The sequence below is a fragment of the Limulus polyphemus genome, unplaced genomic scaffold (assembly GCF_000517525.1).
Source record: "Limulus polyphemus unplaced genomic scaffold, Limulus_polyphemus-2.1.2 Scaffold429, whole genome shotgun sequence".
Lineage (NCBI taxonomy): Eukaryota > Metazoa > Arthropoda > Merostomata > Xiphosura > Limulidae > Limulus > Limulus polyphemus.
Genome location: NW_013666039.1, coordinates 487,276 through 505,504, shown reverse-complemented (window position 1 = coordinate 505,504; position 18,229 = coordinate 487,276). Strand labels below are relative to the sequence as shown.

The following is an 18,229-nucleotide window of genomic DNA, read 5'->3' as shown; positions in this document are numbered from 1 at the left end:
CGTCTTAACGTTGTTAGAACAACGGGTAAAAGTTGTAGTGAGTGACGGCTTATCGACTTCTTGAGAAGAATTCTAAGAAGAAAGTAAACCTACAGACATCGGTCTTGTTTAACAAAATCTGCCTACAAGAAAATCTGTCACCAAAGTATACCAACATCCGACTATATAGTAATGCTAAAGGGGAGTTATTTACACACAATTTTCACTGAACACTTTGACATTACTCTCTAGGGTTTTAACTTGATAATACCCAAAAAAAGTTCAACATTGAAATTTTTTGTTGCTTTCTTCTTTAACTTCAAATTACGCATGCTCTTGAGGATTATTTCTAGCACTCTTAAGTCTTGTTCCATACCAAATGGCTTCTGAAAAGAAAAGCCAAGTGTGGGACTATTTTGAATTGATCCAGGACATGAGTTCTGGCAAAAGCAAGGCAAAATGCTCCATCTGTTCAATGTCCCTTGTATTTTCTGGTGGCAGCACTATGTCTTTGTTAAAACTTTTAACTGCTAAACATTCCGAAAAATTATGGAAGATGCTGCTGGACCTATAGGTTTAAAACAAACCACTGTAGAAGATTTTTCAAGCATACAGAAAGTCGACTATGTTCAGCACAACGTAAAGGGGAAAGAGCAGCCTTGTTGTGTGGAATTATTTATCAGAACCTGAAACCCTTATCAATGGTTAATAGTCATTCCTTTCAAAAGTTTTTGAACTTTGTGGAGCCAAACTATCATGTTACAAGTAATGCAACAATTGAGAACGAAAGTGACGTCCAAATACCACACTGCAGAAAATATTTCCAGAGACTTACAGATGTGGCAGATATTTGGGGCATTCAAGACATATTCCCAGTTGTACATGATAATGCTGCCAATGTAACATCAGCAATGTCTAGAATGGATTCTTACAGTGCACCATGTTTTGCACATACAGTTCAACTAGCAATTAATGCAGGACTAAAAACTAGAACAGTGTCTAACATACTAGCTAATGCACATTCCTTGGTTGGCTTTTTTCGCAAATCCACCACTCGAGCCAATACAGGATATGATAACACGATGGAACTCAACATATCTAATACTGAAGAGGCTTATTTAGTTGAAAGATACCATTGTCCAGGCTATCGAGGATCCAGGCTTAGGAATTGATCAAAGGCACAACCAGGCCAAAAATCTTCATGATGATGAATGGTATTTGGCAAGATAACTTATGAAAATTTTGGAGCCCTTGGCCTAAGCAAGAGAAATGTGGTCTGGGAAAAGTCATGTCAGTATTTCCAACCTATCCCATTCTCAATGGATTGATGGAAAAGCTTACCAGCCCTAAACAATTTTAAAACAATTGCTTTAAATCAGCTCAAGCAGCGATTTGGCTCTGAGGATACTGCCTTGGGAGAAAAGATTCCCATAATTGCAATTGCCCTTGATCCCAGGTTTAAGGAGTTAGTGTTCTTTCCTGCCAAAATAAGAGAAAAGGCTTTCAGGAAAATAGAACACCTCATAGAAAACGACTCTCCTGCAGCAGAAGACCATGAGGGACAAGAGAAAACGAAGTCGATGCAAAAAGATGGACTGCTTTTGAAAATCTCCTTCGACAAGCTTTCTAAGAGACTAGCAACACAAACACACTCCTGACCGACAATGAAGTTAGTCAGTACTGTGAACAGAGGCAACAGGTCCCCAATATAGATCCCCTTGCATGGTGGAAGGGAAAACGAATTTCCTAAATTAGCTGTCCTTGCTCATGTTGTTCTTGCCATTCCAGCCACAAGTGTGCCTTCAGAGGGACTCTTTTCTTTAGCTGGTGAACTTCTGTCCGAGAAAATACTTAGGATAAAACCCCAAACAAACTATTATTTTTAAGAGAAAACAGCAAAAATCAGAAACAATAAAAAAAAAAGGCATATTAACTTTTATTTCTTCCATTGACAATAATGAATATAGGAGACAAAGAGTCAATTAAGCAATAATAATCCTTTTTAAATTTTTCTTTGTTAAATGATTATCAGCTGATTCACTACATTTAGTCGGTTCATGGTTACTGCCATTTTGTAGCACGACACGATTGACATTCTAGGACAGGAATGAGGTTTATCACTTATACGAAACTTGTTGACCATGTGATTTGTAATAGTAAATACTGTAATTATTGTATCAATATAAATATAATCCTTCAATGGTTTCTACATTGTTGTATAATTAGTTTACCTTTTTTCAACTGTAACTAGCTGCTGCTTGTCATAATTCAAGGTATTAGAATGCAGCGATCATTGCTGTAGAGTTGTTTTTTCACTTCACTGCACTTTAAGTGTAAAACTCGCACACTAATCTTGATGGGGAATTATCAAAGGTTTCTCATTGAAATATTTGAGGTAAGCTCTGCCCATTGATTGTGCTAACTTTTCTGATAGCATAGGCATACTCGGCAGTCTTGTAATCTCTTTTAAGTGTATTATAATGACAGGTGGCTCTAGATGCCATAATGTCTGTACATAAACGTATGTACAACCTAAGTGTCATCTTCATGTACAAATATTGCCTACACAGCATGAGTATTGTGTAATGACAGTCAGCCGGGGTGAACCATTAAAGATTACTTTGTTTCATTACCAGTTACCAATATCAATAAGTTAATAGTATCCAATTGAATAGTATCCAACAGTTGGAAGATTTATAATTTGATATTAATTTCATGACCACTAGATCAGTGCTAATTACTAATTTGTGAAAAGTTAAAAACTGGAGAGATGTTTGTTTGAATTTGTTTCAGTACATCATACAGAATAGTGAGAATACACAAAGTAGTCTATACTTTGCAGTCTTATGCAACAGTATACACGATGGCTGCAAAAAGTTTCGAGATTAACATCGTTTTCATCTATAATTATATCATTTACTGTTTTCTTTTAATTTTCATCCAAACATTAATAACATTTTATTATCGGGAGTTTTAGACATGCCTTCCCTAGAAAAATAAAAACAACATTGCACATGAAGTAAACTTAATCTGTGTAGCATCATGGTTCATATTGTTTCGTCTTCTGCATGTTGGAAACTGTTCTATTGATAGTGGTTGGAAATTTTTGGGCACCAGGATACCTGCCCGAATTATCCTTCCGGTTAGGATTATTGGTACCCGTTCAAACACTAATAAATATATTTAATAACTAAGTTGTTATATATTGGTAGAAAGCTAATCGGACCACATTTGAATAAAAGCAGCTTTTCTGAAAAATATATATATAGCAACTAAGTTGTTACATGCTGGTAGAAGGTTGAAAAGAACCATACTTAAATAAAAACACGTTTTTTTCATAAATATAAGTAACAAAGTTGTCACATATTAATAGAAAGTTGACAAGAAAATACTTAATTAAAAGCAGCTTTTCCCGTAAATATATTCAGTAAATAAGTTTTACATATCAGTAGAAAGCTGACAAGACCATACTTAAATAGAAAACTTTTCTCTTAGATATATTCAGTAACAAAAATGTAACATAAGAGTAGAATGTTAAAAAGCCATACTTAAATAAAAGCAGCTTTTCTCATAAATATATTCAGCAATAAATTGTGACATATCAATAGGAAGTTCAAAAGTCCATACGTATATAGAAGCAGCTCTTCTTATGAATATATTCAGTATCAGTTGTTACATGTCATTAGAAAACTGACAAGACCATACTTAAATAAAAACAACTTTTCTCATAAGTATGATCAGTAACTAAATTGTTACATAAAGGGTATTTTGCATGACCCTACTTAAATAGAAGTTTTTCTCATAAATGTATCCAGTAATGAAGTTGTTACATATCAGTAGAAAGTTGACAAGACCATACTTGAATAAAACAGCTTTTCTGATAAATTTATTCAATAATTGAGTTGTTACATAACAGTAAATAACTTAAATAAAAGTTGTTCGATATCAGTAGAAACTTGATAATAAAAGTAGCTTTTTCCTTCTAGGTTCTTATTGCTCAAGAAAAAATGGCAACCAACACTGTTTATGTATTTTCTATGAAAGATTCTAAGTATGCTTACAAGACAGAGTGTAGATCATGCCTTGAACATTCTTCAAGACCAACTAGCACTTTGTGGGTTAATATGTTGGCCAGAGGAGGACAGGTAAGGATAAACTTGTATATTTAAATGAAAACTTTCACATACATCTTATTGACTTTCTAAACACTTCTTGATTTCAGAGTGATATTTAAAGCCACTCACATGCTAAAACTTCAGATTTGGACAATCAAGTTATTTTTGTTTTTGTTCTAACCAATCAAATAATTTATTTTTGTTTTAAAATAACATAATTTAAAGATACAAATTATTATTATTATTATTTTTTTTTTTGGTATTGACAACCATTGGTGTTTTTAAGTAAAAAAGGACATCAGATTTTGTATCTGCAACCATGATTAAGTATGTTGGGGTAGCATACCATACCACAAAGTACCCTTTTCTGTACATGTCAGGAGGTTTTACTTGGTCACATTCAAAATTATGCCAATGAAATTAGAATTAAAATTTACATTATAGTTCGAAGTTTTATATTATTTAAATTTTAATTCCTTTATTTCAAAAGAAATCTTAAAGAAAAATTCTTCAACGTTAGCTATCTTGTCACGTGATGTAAAAGTTCAGAAAGTTGGAACTTTTTGTCTCTGTAACTTGAATACTTCAATATGTACTCCCTACTTCTGTGTATGAATTAAAACTGAGTTAATTGCTCTGTTTACATATTCATCTTACAAGCTTCTTAGAGTATGTTCAGTAAAGGAAAAATAAATTTCATGAAACTCTTGACTTGACTTTCTACACATATATTCTTGATTTCTCAGCCAATTATACTTATTTGAGCTAGATGTTTATAACCAATAGAAAAGCATATTTCAAAGCTCAATTTCCCAACAGTTATTTTAAAATTGGTGTGAACAATTCGAAACAGAGCTAGTCAAACCACTCAGCATTGTTTCCACTTTTGTCTTAGCTGTCGCTTTATTGTTGTTTCTCACCTAGAAACGTGTTAGTTAGATAGGCAGTTGAATTATATTTATTTTTTAGTTTTATGTTTTACTTAATTATGTGTTATTTGTGTTACAAGATGCATATTTGAAAGGATTAATAATTTTTTAAATATAAACCATCTCCTTCGTTCATGAGGGTTAGCAAATGTGCCATTCTACTGATGGCTAAACTTTCTCAACCCGTGATACTATAATATTGGCTGGGGATGCCAATGGACATGCGTTGCAATACTGAGGAACAGGAATGAAAAATAAAACATTAAAAAACAAATTATATGTGAAAAGGTAAAGACATGCAATTAAAAATATAAGTAAAAGATGTTTCAAGATTATTTGACTAAAATTAAAAGGTATGTACATGTTTCTTTTTTAAGCACTTCATTGCACTACACATTGAGGATAATAGCTGGAGTTAGTGATACGTTAGAGAATATACAATATAAATATTTACCTAGAAACAGCTTATGCTATTCCTTTGGTAGGTTCTAGAAGTTATGGAAATTAAATTTGAAAACTAAGATAGAAAAAAGTATTTTTTATACTTAACACCTTGTATTCAAATAATTTAGAGTCTGAGTGCAAATTACTACAATAAATAAATAACAGATTTTATTGGAAATACTTGATAAAAATAATGTCATTCTAGGTATACAAAATATTGTAATCTTTAACAAAATCTTACCAATTTTTTATAAAGATACATTAAGAAAGCTCAGAGTTATCTTAAATATTGTTGCACTGTGTATCATTTTCCATATGAGCTATGCCCATTGGGTTCCACCCTGTTTCCATATGGTTAATATGTTTTGTGTATCTTTACAAAATTTAGCAAGCTTTCAGTAAGCATTATAGGTCTTTCCTACACAAAAAATCAGATTTTTTTATTGAAGTATTTCTACTCAATATTTATCCATGAACATATGATCAGGGGTGCATTTAGGGTAAGTGGGACCCTTGGCCAGATGGGATTGTGAGGCGGCTGGGATTTTTGGGATTGCATCTTCCAACTGCTCTTCACAGCCCAGCAGCAAAAAATTTAAGTAACTCTAAAATCTGTCAATTTTTTACTCAAAACAAAATGTAATTTTTTTCATTTTTTACATAAAAATCATGTTTCACATATTTTAGCTATCAATAAAAATCATACTTTATCTGTATCATATGAATCATACATAAACATGTGGTGTTACGTATTTCAAAATGGGCATTTGCAAACTTTTTGCATTGAAAAGTCTATAATGAGACCACCAAAGTCAATTGTTTGGAAAGTGTCATGTTCTACCCTCAGAAGTGCTAAAGAGCGCAATCTGTTCTGTTCCTTTGTACTTCAAAGGTAGTTCTTTATTAGCTTTAATTTAAAAAAGGAGCACTCTCCAGTACAGTTTGTGACAAAGATGCAGAAATACAGACAGTTATCTCAAAATTTGAAAAAGTTTCAATCCGCCCAAAAACATCTTGAGTTCAGCACTCTCCTCAAATTGTGTATTTGATGATTCCTAAGCTGTTGCTGTAAGAGCTGAGTTTAGCATAAATACAAATTGCACAGTTTCTGACTCAAGGCTTTTCTCCAGGTCGTGGATACCATTTGACAAGGTTAGCTGTGGCTCCTCTGAGCTCATTTGTTGGTAGATTGAGCATGTCTGATAGAAATCCAAACTTTCCTCAAAGAACTTCATATGCTTCAAGATGTTGCTTTAGTGCAGCACAAAGTTTAACGGTGATGGGAAGGTAGGCGCTCACTCTAAACTTATCTTTAAATGACAGTTGAGCATCCTCCACTGTGCCTAGCTCATCATGATGCTGTTTTCATTTACCACAGCACACATTGCTTATCATCCTTATAGTTACAGTCGCTATGACCACACTTTTCAATGCCTCTCTGTTCAAATTCATCAAACTTCAGCCACAAGTTTTCAACAAATTTTAAAAGAGACTCAAGTAACTGTACAGCTGTGTGGCAGATCATCATTTTGCAGCTGCAGATTTGTTTTGTAGAATCTGTCTAAAATTGTATGCCACACTTCCAGCAAAATAGCTGTGTCATCTTCTTTCAACTGTTGGACAAGACCAGTTGCTTCAGCCCTGGTTTCAGCTGTTTGGTTGTCATCCAATGATAACTCCTCTAACATTGTATCCTTCATTAAGAGCTTTGACAGTATCAGCTCGTGCTGACAAATCTTTGTCAACTTTCAAATTTGTATTCTTGCTATTTTGCAATGATTCATGATGCTTTCTCCAGTAATGGGTAGATGCCATAAGTTAGGCATAAACCTTCTTTATTAGGTTAAACAATGCCACAGCAGCAAGGCAACTTTCTACTGCACATTTGCCAACCAAGTTCAGAGAATGACCCATTCAGGATACATACTCAGTGTAAGAACACACATCTTTTATGTAGCTTTGTGTACCACAATGCTTGCGAGACATATTGTTTGTGTTGCCATATGACTGGCCATGGCAATCTACAATGGGTATCCTCTCCTTCTGGAGAAAATTCAGAACAATCTCAGCTATTTCCTTGCCTGTGTGACTGAACATGGGTATGAACTTCATATATCATTCAACTGGTCCTGCTGGCAAGACAAAGCAGATGGTAAAACTCAGTTGGTCAGTATAAGATATGTCAGGTGTAGAATCTGCAGAAATGCAAAAGTACTTTACATTTTGAACTTCATATATGATTGTAGACAAAATGTTGTCAGCTATCAGTAGAATAAGTTCTTCACAAATGAAATGTGAGAAGTATGATGTGTGTCCACTACTTTTATTTGCATGCTTACTGATATGTGCTGCCAAGAAGCTGTCATAAATACTTAAAAGCTCCAGAATGCCAAGGTAGTTACCATTATGCACAGAACCAATAAGTTGATTTTTACCATGAAGAGCCAGACCTCATTCACAAAGAAACTTTAAAACATCCACACAATGTTGCAGCACTTGCCGCTAGTAGATGCGTTTAGTTTCATATTGTTCCACAAGACATGCATCAATTTGAATACCTACAGGATTTCGAATTGTCAAATCAGCCATTGCTTTTCTATGCCAATCTGATCTGCCATGTGATTCAATGCAATTCTTGGCATGCTTTCAGTCATTGAAGCCAGTTGTTAACAGAATCTCAATATTTGACATTAGCTTGCACACAAAACAATAAACTTGACCAGTAGCCTTCGAGTAACACAGCCATGTAAGATGAATCTTTTCTCCAAATAATGCTTTTTTTGCAATGACATGTTCTGTCCAGCTCCTTCACAGATGACTCTTTGAAGTCTCCGTCACAGTGACTACATTCTGAGCTCCCACTTTCTAACCGAAAGTTGCGCATATTTTCATGTAATTTATTGGGACATAAACCAAGATCATTGTCTAACTCCTGTAATCTAATTCCAACTTTTGCTTCTTCAGCTTGGACTTCGGTGGCTTCATCTGATGCACCAATGTTAGTGTGCTGCTGATTCATATCAGTACTGGTACTTTCCTCTCCAGGATCAGAATAAGACTGAGATTCCACAGCCACAGTAACACTTTGAACTTGTAACCATTGTGTGATTTTTGGCAGTTTTCTGATCTTTTCTGCTTTTTCCTTGCGCTTCACATAATCCTTCCTTTATCATGGTCACAGCTTGTTCTATCCATTTCAGATTGCTGAAAAATAAAAAGTACAAGTTATAATTATTAAAAAACAATTAAAATTAACTTAAATTCAGCATACCTAAAAAGAAATGATATATTAGTATCAATGAATAAAACTTTGCTGTGATGTCTTGTGTTGGTGCTCTAACTTTGTTGCTGCGTCTATGTATTGTGTTGGCGCACTATCTTTTATTGCTGAGTCTATGTATTATTGTTTTGTTAGCGTCAATGGAAATGGCGATTACTGTTAAACTGTTCTGCTTTATTCTAAATAAATATAAATTTCTTATTTTTATTTTTTTCTTATAAAAATTTATTTTCGTTAGACCTACAGGGCTCTGTGGTGCGAGACTTTGGGCCATGGCCCAGTTGTGTCCTCCCCCTTATTTACGGCCCTTGGGGTAATCACTATGATTACAGAGTGCAAAGAATAAAATAATTCACGCCAAGAATAAAAATACTTTTCTTCATCCAGAAATTATCAAGTTTCATTTGCGTAACCTCTAACACCTCCTAAATAAAAATTGAATGTTCTTTTTTCAGTAAAACTTTATATTTTATTTGTTATTTTCTATATCTTAACTCTATACAGATTTGGTTGATTTGACCGACCTTATAACTCCCATAAAAAATAATGCGATAAATTTAAGTTACCCTCTTTTCCTTTCTAGAATTACTGCAGATTTTAACAGAAACATACAATTATTTATCCTAAATAGCTTAAGGGTCACATCAGTCTACATCTGCTTCTACTTTATTTTTTATTGCCCTTTGAACTGTGTCTAATTAATAATCCCATCACACAAGTTGGAAATCACTCGGTGAATATGTAGCTCATATTACTGTATTGAATTATGTAATGCACAAGCTGCTTGTGAGCATACCTGGTAAGAATTATTTATTATTTTTCATTATTGTATCTAACATAATAAATTTCTAATTTTTACATTTTAGTTACTTTTATAATAATAAAACAATAATATAAATGAAAAACAAGAAATGAAAATTAAGCCTACTTTTTTTTATAATAACGGTACTAGTGACAATTTTTTATTTACTTAAATAATGCACCTAAGAACATGGAATAATGACATCCACAAAGCAAACAATTTCCCATAACTATTATAATTTAACTGGCTTTCTAACTAGGACAATGGGGGTCTTAAATTAATTCCCTTTGCTGCTCAATCTGAACTCCATGAGACAAACTTTCAAAGTGGAGATGAAATTGACCATACTCTGTACTGAAAGTTATGTAGCAACATACGTCATTTGATAGATTGATTAAACCTTTGCCTTTTTATTGGTTATAAATGATATAGTATAAAATGTTGGAGAGAATTATTGGCAATTTGTTAAAGTGAGGATATGACAGGTGGGCAGGGCAAATGGGTGTGATTTTCTGGTTTATGACTCTGTAAACAAATCGAATTGAAGGCTATAAAAAATTAGACTATGCCTTAGTAATTTCTACATCATAATGAGTAAATTACATTAAATTCTGTACTTCAGAGAGGAGTGGTAAATAAATTGGAGAAGGGGAAGACCTAGAGAACAAATGTAACAAATCTTATAGTACACAAGATTGAAGATTTTTCTGAATATCTCCTTATGGGATTAAGAAATTAAAACTTGATTGATTAACTGTTTTGATTCCAAGTTTATTGATTTAGATTGAAAATAAAGTAGTTTAATTAAATTTTGAATGTAAATCTGTGAAAGATCTTGACGTGCATTTTCAGCTACTTGTTGCAAGAGGGTCAGACCACATTTACTGATTGTAAATTATGCTTCAGTTTAAAGTTTATGACAATAGGTGAAGTGGTAAGAGTTATATGTATATATACTTGCACAACCAAAAGCTACAAGTTTATAAAGCTTTAAAATATTGCAGTAATAGTATTTACTAAAGAAGGAGATATTGTTGAACTATGATTTATAATCCTGAGATTCAATAGAAATTTTAGTAAAATTAATTTTATATTGCTTTTCAAAATCTCCTTGTGGAGAAAAAGAAATAATAAAAGAATAAGTAGAAACTTTAATGCAGAAGAAAGTAAAAAAAAAATGTAGCGTGCTTTTGCTGGTTAAATTTGCATATTAATGACTAATTTTGTAATTTTTTTCATCACAGGGTGTACGAAAGAGTGCTATTGGCCAGAGAATTATAGCAATTCTTCCATATATCAAACAGGAAATTCCAATCATGATTGTGTTCAGAGCTTTGGGTTTTGTGGCAGACCGAGACATTCTTGAACACATCATCTATGATTTTGATGATCCAGAAATGATGGAAATGGTACTTTTCATTTGCAATTATCTAGCTGTTTTGAATTGATGAAATTAACTGCCATGATATTAGTAAGTAGTGTTTTCACCTCAACAAAATGGAACAGAGATTTTAAGGGTCTTGAGTTTGTGAACAACAGTAATCCAGTTGCTAAGTAATAGTTCAAATGGAATTTGAGTGAGAAATATGAGGAATATGAAGATGGAACTTGGGTTAGATCATTGAGAAAGAGGTGGATAAAGGGTGGGATTGTGATGTGGAGAGGATTGTATTGTGAAGAAAGAAGTTTAGATGTGGATGGATTGTTGAGAAAGGAATTGATAGGAGGTTGAATAATGAAAGAGAATTAAAGAATGGGTTGGCTTTATAAAATGTGTGACTGGAGTCTTACAATTAAAGTTATACAAGAATGGGTGTATAGATCATTGAAGTTAGGTTGTAAGTAGTGGTCTTTCATGTCAACCCAACCATTTATTGTAGAATGTTCCACCTTCACCATTTTAGATTCAGTTTTCATTTTTGGATATGCACTAATACTGTATCAAGGTAAAAAAAAAAATTCAGATTAGTATCTCAAATAGTAAATTTACAGTTTACCAAACATATGGGGCTCATAATTTGAAAAATGTAACATGTTCCATATTTAGGCATTTCATGTTTTTGAGATGATATTTTCACCATTACCTGACATGGCTGAATGATTATAATTCTGGGATTTATTTCAAACATCATACTCGGTGCTTCGTAAAACTTGACACTTTAACCACTTGCAAATTTGTTAACACCAGGTTTTGACCTGTATTCTCACATGATTTTTCTAACTTTGCACAAAGTAAATTTTCACCCAAAAAAAAGTCAATGAAAGCATACAGGAAGAGCATTTTCTTTTGCTATAAAGTACAGTTCCTCAAGTATGAGCAGACACAGAAACAATCTAACATTAGCTGTAATTTTGAGGGCTAGGGAAAGTTGATGGTAACTTGTCACTCCCTCTTTGAGTAAATAATTTTGCTTATGAATAAACATCATAAATTCACCTTTATTCACATTTACTGAGTCCCACATGTACTACAAGGTCAGTAAGATGTCATTTTTTCAATACACCACAGTTTTGCTATAATCTTAGTAGAAAATGTTTTATATCACAAAAACAAGTGCTGTAGTAACTGGGTTATAGATATACTTGATTATACTGTTCTAATTAGTAAGCATGTCATTTTCTCTGTTATGAATATCTAATGTACTAGAAAAATGTATACAATATACATAATAGAGTCCAGTTATCAATTTGAAAGTTACACAGTTACTGTTATATGGACCTAATAGTCAACCAAATTTCATCAACATCAGAGGGTGTCAAGCTGGAAGCATTGATTGAAGTGATATCTCATTTGCTCAGAGGATGAAGTAGAGTTGCATTAGCTTGTGGAAGTACAAGTGGAGGTAGAAGTGAATCTGGAGCTATATGATAGGTGCAGAGGGGGAACAAATATAAGCACATTTCTGAAGAATACACAATTACACATGTATACAAATATTTATAAACAAATAAAAAAAAATCAAATATATATACATAATAGCAACAAAGTTTTATAAGTTTGTTAAATTTTAACATGATGTTGAAAAGTCTGGTGTTGCAGTAAATATGATTTATTTTTTATTTACATACCCAATATTTTTTTTATGGCACAGGTGAAGCCATCTCTGGATGAAGCTTTTGTAATTCAGGAGCAGAATGTAGCTCTAAACTTCATTGGATCTAGAGGTGCTAGACCAGGTGTGACTAAAGAGAAACGGATTAAGTATGCCCGAGAAATTCTTCAAAAGGAGATGTTACCTCATGTTGGAGTTAGTGATTTTTGTGAAACTAAGAAAGCTTATTTTTTGGGGTAAGGAAAGGTTCCTAATGGTCGTCTTAAAATCTGAAATCACTTTCTGGACTTAATATGAAAAGAAAAACTTGCAGTACGTCATACAAGTTACTCTATTGTGACCTTGAATTTTTTTTTTCATATTTTGTCAATGGTTAACCCTCTTGCTACAAGCTCTGTCTTTTTGACCGAGTTCTTTACCCTAAAGTGACCATAAGTTTTTATATGTTAACTTTTTATATGTTTTGTGTATCTTCACCAAGTTTTGCAAGCTTTTAGTGGGCAAGTCTTTTGTAGACAAAAGTCAGAATTTTTAATGTAGTATTTTGACTAAAACTTTGCATGTGAATGTATGTGTTGACTGCTCTGAGTGCAAAGTGATTTTCATGTTAAGATTAAAAATACTTTTTTTTTCATCTAAAAATTGTCAGATTTCATATGCATAATCTCTAAAACCTCCTAAATAAATATCAAACATTTTTTTTTCCAGAAAACTATATTCATACCCATTTGGTCAATTTGACAGACTTTGTAACCACTATAAAAAAAAAAAAAAATCTAAATTACCATTTTTTTTTATAATGACTGAAAATTGTAATATGAAACTACAATTGTTTGTCTTAAATAGCTTAAAGCTTGTAACAATATACATATGCTTGTATTTAGTTTTTATATCGGAAAGCACAACTTAACGATAAAGCAAAACACAAACATCATAATAGAAAGCATTTATTAAACATTTTGGAATCTTCAAAATTCCATCATCAGTAAACTAGAGGTACAAAACAAACAAACAATATTTGTAATTACAACAGAAATATATACATAAGAAGTAAACAATTTGAATATACAAGAAAATGAAAAATGTGGCACAGATGAAATAGTTAAAATAAGTTTAAATCAAGTAAAGACTTATTTAGGGATGAAAGGAGCATTTTTTTGTATAATGTTTCTTTTATGAAAAAATCAGTATCATGTTTGTACTTTAAGGTGACGTTTGGTTTCACCAATATAGGAAGCCTTACTGACTTTAGTTTTTATGAAACCCAATTTCAGACAAAAAATGTTTTCTACCATAAAGATCGTTTGCCGACTGCCCATTGTTCACATCTCGTCTACTTATACACATCACCTTAAAGTATGAGCATGTGAACACATGGGGCACATCTGTAAAAACTGGAAGAAAGGTTACAAACCCTCTCAAATCCGCTATCTATCAGCACAATACAGAAACAGGACATCTGGTTTCTCTCTCCAACTTTAAAATTCTCAATAGCCAAACATGATACTAAACTTATAAAAGAAACATTATAAGTAAAAACTCTCCTTTCATCCCTAAATAATAGTCTTCACTTGATTTAAGCTTATTTTAACTATTTCATCCGTGCCACATTTTTCATTTTCTTGTATATTCAAATTGTTTACTTCTTATGTATATATTTCTGTTGTAATTACAAATATTGTTTGTTTGTTTTGTACCTGCAGTTTACTGATGATGGAAATTTGAAGATTCCGAAATGTTTAATAAATGCTTCCTATTATTATATTCGTGTTTAGCTTTATCATTAGATTTATTTCCTTTTAAACCATGTCTAACCTGCCACACAAGTTGTAAATCACTTGGTGAACATGCAGCTCATGTTACTGTATTGAATTACACAACACATGAGCTGCTCGTGAGCATACCTTGTGAACCTTTTATTTTTTCATTACCTTACCTAATCTAACCTAATAAGTTTTTAATTTTTATATTTTAGTTACTTTTATAATAAGTGTTCAAACCTACTTTATATTTTATTAAAAATAATTTTTTAATCTCTCTTTTTCTTTCTGTCTCTCTCTCTCTATTTAACAGATACATGGTTCATAGATTACTACTAGCAGCTCTTGGACGAAGGGAACTTGATGATCGAGACCACTATGGAAATAAGAGGCTGGATTTGGCTGGTCCTTTGCTTGCTTTCCTTTTTCGTGGGTAGGTATTTGTAATAATGGCTTTCTGGGGATGTAACTATGTAGTTTTCAATATATATATATATGTGTGTGTGTGTGTGTGTGTGTATATATATAAAGCACAAACATCTCTGTGTCTGTCTGTTATCTAACTACCACTAGGTTGCTGGTTCAATCTCAACCAAACTTTGGGAGATGACAGTTTGCAAGAAAGGGCATGATAGTGTGGAGGCTCACAACCCTCTCCACCCCCAATTATTGCTATTATTGAGCATTTATTATCTTTGACATAAGTTCATGTTAACTGCATTCATAGATGGTGCCACACCCTTACACACACAAATTAAATATTCTAAACTACAACCTACACACAAACATCTTATATATTTTAGACAGTGCATCAGCATTCTCTATGGAGGAATGCAATAAAAAAAAATGACCACTACCATTGCAACAAACTCAGATGAAGTTTATACTACAACAGCCACCATAAGGCTTCTATGAAAAGCCATTTCTTGAGTTATGTCCATTTCTTACTTTGACCTATCACCTTACAACTTCATCCCCTACGACCCTTTTGTGGCCAATGACCATCAATTAGTTAATTACATGAAACAGTGTGGAAGGTCATTTAGAGCTGGGTGTTGAAAGTGGGTAACATAAAGCACCTCTATTGCCACTATTTTGGCCACTACCTCTTTGTAGAGAGTCACCCTGACCATTGCACAGTGTTTACCATGTTTCAAGTATATACATAGTGAGTTCTTAAAGCTTATACAAAACTTTGGGTGAGGTAATAATGAACACTGTAATAATATGTTATAAATAAATTGTGTGAAAGTTAAGATTTTTGTGTTATTTATCATAGCATCCACCCCCACATTTTTTTAGTTCATATCCCAAACAAAGGATGGGTATATCAGCTTGTACTTAAATAAACTGGGAATATTGTGCAAATTAAGTCTAACTTTCAGGCAGGAGCTATTGCATGGCGTTTAATATTTAGTAAAACTAATTTGATCACATCTTGATATATTAATATCTAGTTAATTTTAATTAATTAAATTTCAGTCACAGTTCACCAGCTGCTACTTGAAAGTTAGTATTGACTCACAAAATGTTCCAAAGTTATCTGTTTTTACACCTTTTACAAAACAAGAGGACTTGAAAAACGAGTTGTTGCTAATGGAATATATAGTAGTTGAAAGAGGATTTAACCCAACTATTGTAGATATAGCAGTTAACAAATTCACTAATGTGGTAATATTGTATAAAGGTATTACCCTAAAACCGAGTTATGATAAAATTAAAAAGGAATGTTTAGTGTTGCCATATGTTCCAGATTTTAATTACTGGTTTATTCAAAGTGTTTAAAAAACAACAAATGTTTTACTCTGTATTTAAACTGATGAATAAGATGAAACAAATTTTAGGCAATAGTAAAGATAATATACAGTTAATGGAAAAAGCAGGAATTTATAAAATTTAATGTGAATGTGGAAGTGTTTATATTGGAGAGACAAAACATAATTTAAAATATTGTTTAGCAGAACATAAGGGATATGTAAAAAATGAAAGTACTGAAAAGTTGGCCATAGCAGAACATGTATAAAAAACACAATATATTATGGGAAAAACAGTAATATTGGCTCAACCAAAGGGTATTAGAGCCAATAATATCTGCAAATCTTTAGAAATAATAAAGTATAAAAAAATCATGAATTATTAAAATAGATATCAAGGTCTGGAGAATATCTATGTAAGAATATGGTAGAACCTTCTCTGAGATTTATGCTGAAATGTAAACCTACATGTAGGTCACATGATCTAGCTAAGAAGAAATGTATAATATGAAGCCTATGTCTCACAAGCTCACTCCTGATGATGATGATGATGTAGTAAACATCGAAACATGTAGAGTCCACATATTAGAAATTTTTTTAACTGTGTATCAGTTTTAATGTTGTATGTTATTTATTTATTATTTTTAGGTTTATATTGTATTTGTTATTTTCTCTGCCCTAACTGTATACAGACTTTGCCAATTTGACCAATCTGGTAACTGCCACAAAAAATCCAAAAATCTAAATTACTCTTTTTATTTATTTTCTTCTAAAATGTGTGCACATTCTAACAGGCAGTTACACAATATTTAATTTTACACACTAAGCTAATAGATTTTTTAATTTAGTGTTTTGTATTTACAATTGAACTTTAACCCTCTCAGACTACAACAGTAGCTATTTATTACGCTGGAAAGCTTTGTGTGAACTATGAATGAAGTTACCAGTACTCTCATATTGAATTATACAAACATGCTCAAGTTTGCTGTGTGCTATTATTGATCACGAGTATTTTATTTATTTATTCCATTTAAAATTACTTATTATTAGATTCTAATTTTTACATTTTAGTTAATTTATAACACAAAATGAGAAATTTAGTACTTGCTTCTGAAATCTTTTTTTCAAGATTTTGCACTTGTACAATCAAATTTGACCTAAACGTTAACCCTAATTAAACATCATGATAATGTGGTCTCAAAAGTTTTTTTTTTTTAATTCAGTTATCCAGTTTATAATATGAAGTACTTCTATACATATAAAATAGAATGCCCTAAAATGTACATAATTTATCTGGCTTTCTAACTAATATAGAATGTTTAAAATAATTTTTATACCTGGTTAAGCAGAGCTCCAACAGCAGCATACAAAGAAAATGACACCAACATGTTAAAATCTGTTTAGACCAAGGCTTCTAGATCTTGTAACTGTCAGTTAAGTGAAATATTAGCTTTCTACTGGTTAGAAATAATACAATAGCAAATTTATGATAATTTTTGAAAGCAGGATGCTCTGTGGGAGCTGTGGCATGTGGCCTTTACTTTAATGCTTATATTACCATAAAGCAAAATGCTTTCTCACTATAATTTGACAGCTGAACTCAGGGATATTTCCAGTATAAGTGAAATGAATAAAAACCTTATAACCTGAGCACTTTCGAAAGGTGAACCATTTTTCTTCAGGGGCAAACTTGGAATAGTGGTATAAGTATAAGTGAGAAATTCCACAGAAAGCTGCCAGACCAAATATGGGTAGCAGAAAATGAAGAAATGGGCACTTTGGACTGAAGAAGTGTCATGTGATACAGAAAGTAAAGCTTGATAATTTATTTACATATATCATTTTAATATTAAAAAATTAAAAGTTATATTAAAATTTAAACTATAAACTATGTTTTAATGCCAAGTTTACTGACATACATTGATAATAAAATAACTTTTGAATGTAAGCCTGTATAAGGTTGTGGCAAGTAAACTTTGAAATACCAGTAGCTATAAAATAACCAAAGTGTTGAAATTAAACTTTTACCTTCCAAAAGCTTTATCTATGAATCTATCTATCTATATATATATATATATATATATATATATATATATATACACACACACACACA

At 32.2% G+C, this 18,229-nt stretch overlaps 1 protein-coding gene across 1 annotated transcript in view; it reads left to right on the top strand.

Moving 5' to 3' along the window:
- LOC106458215 (DNA-directed RNA polymerase II subunit RPB2) overlaps positions 1-18,229 on the top strand; it is a 67,045-nt gene that overhangs the window by 12,998 nt on the left and 35,818 nt on the right. Inside the window, exons 5-8 of the mRNA XM_013917691.2 lie at positions 3,966-4,124; positions 10,794-10,958; positions 12,642-12,838; positions 14,676-14,795. Coding sequence (XP_013773145.1) covers positions 3,966-4,124; positions 10,794-10,958; positions 12,642-12,838; positions 14,676-14,795 — 641 coding nt within the window. The remainder of the gene's footprint in view (positions 1-3,965; positions 4,125-10,793; positions 10,959-12,641; positions 12,839-14,675; positions 14,796-18,229) is intronic.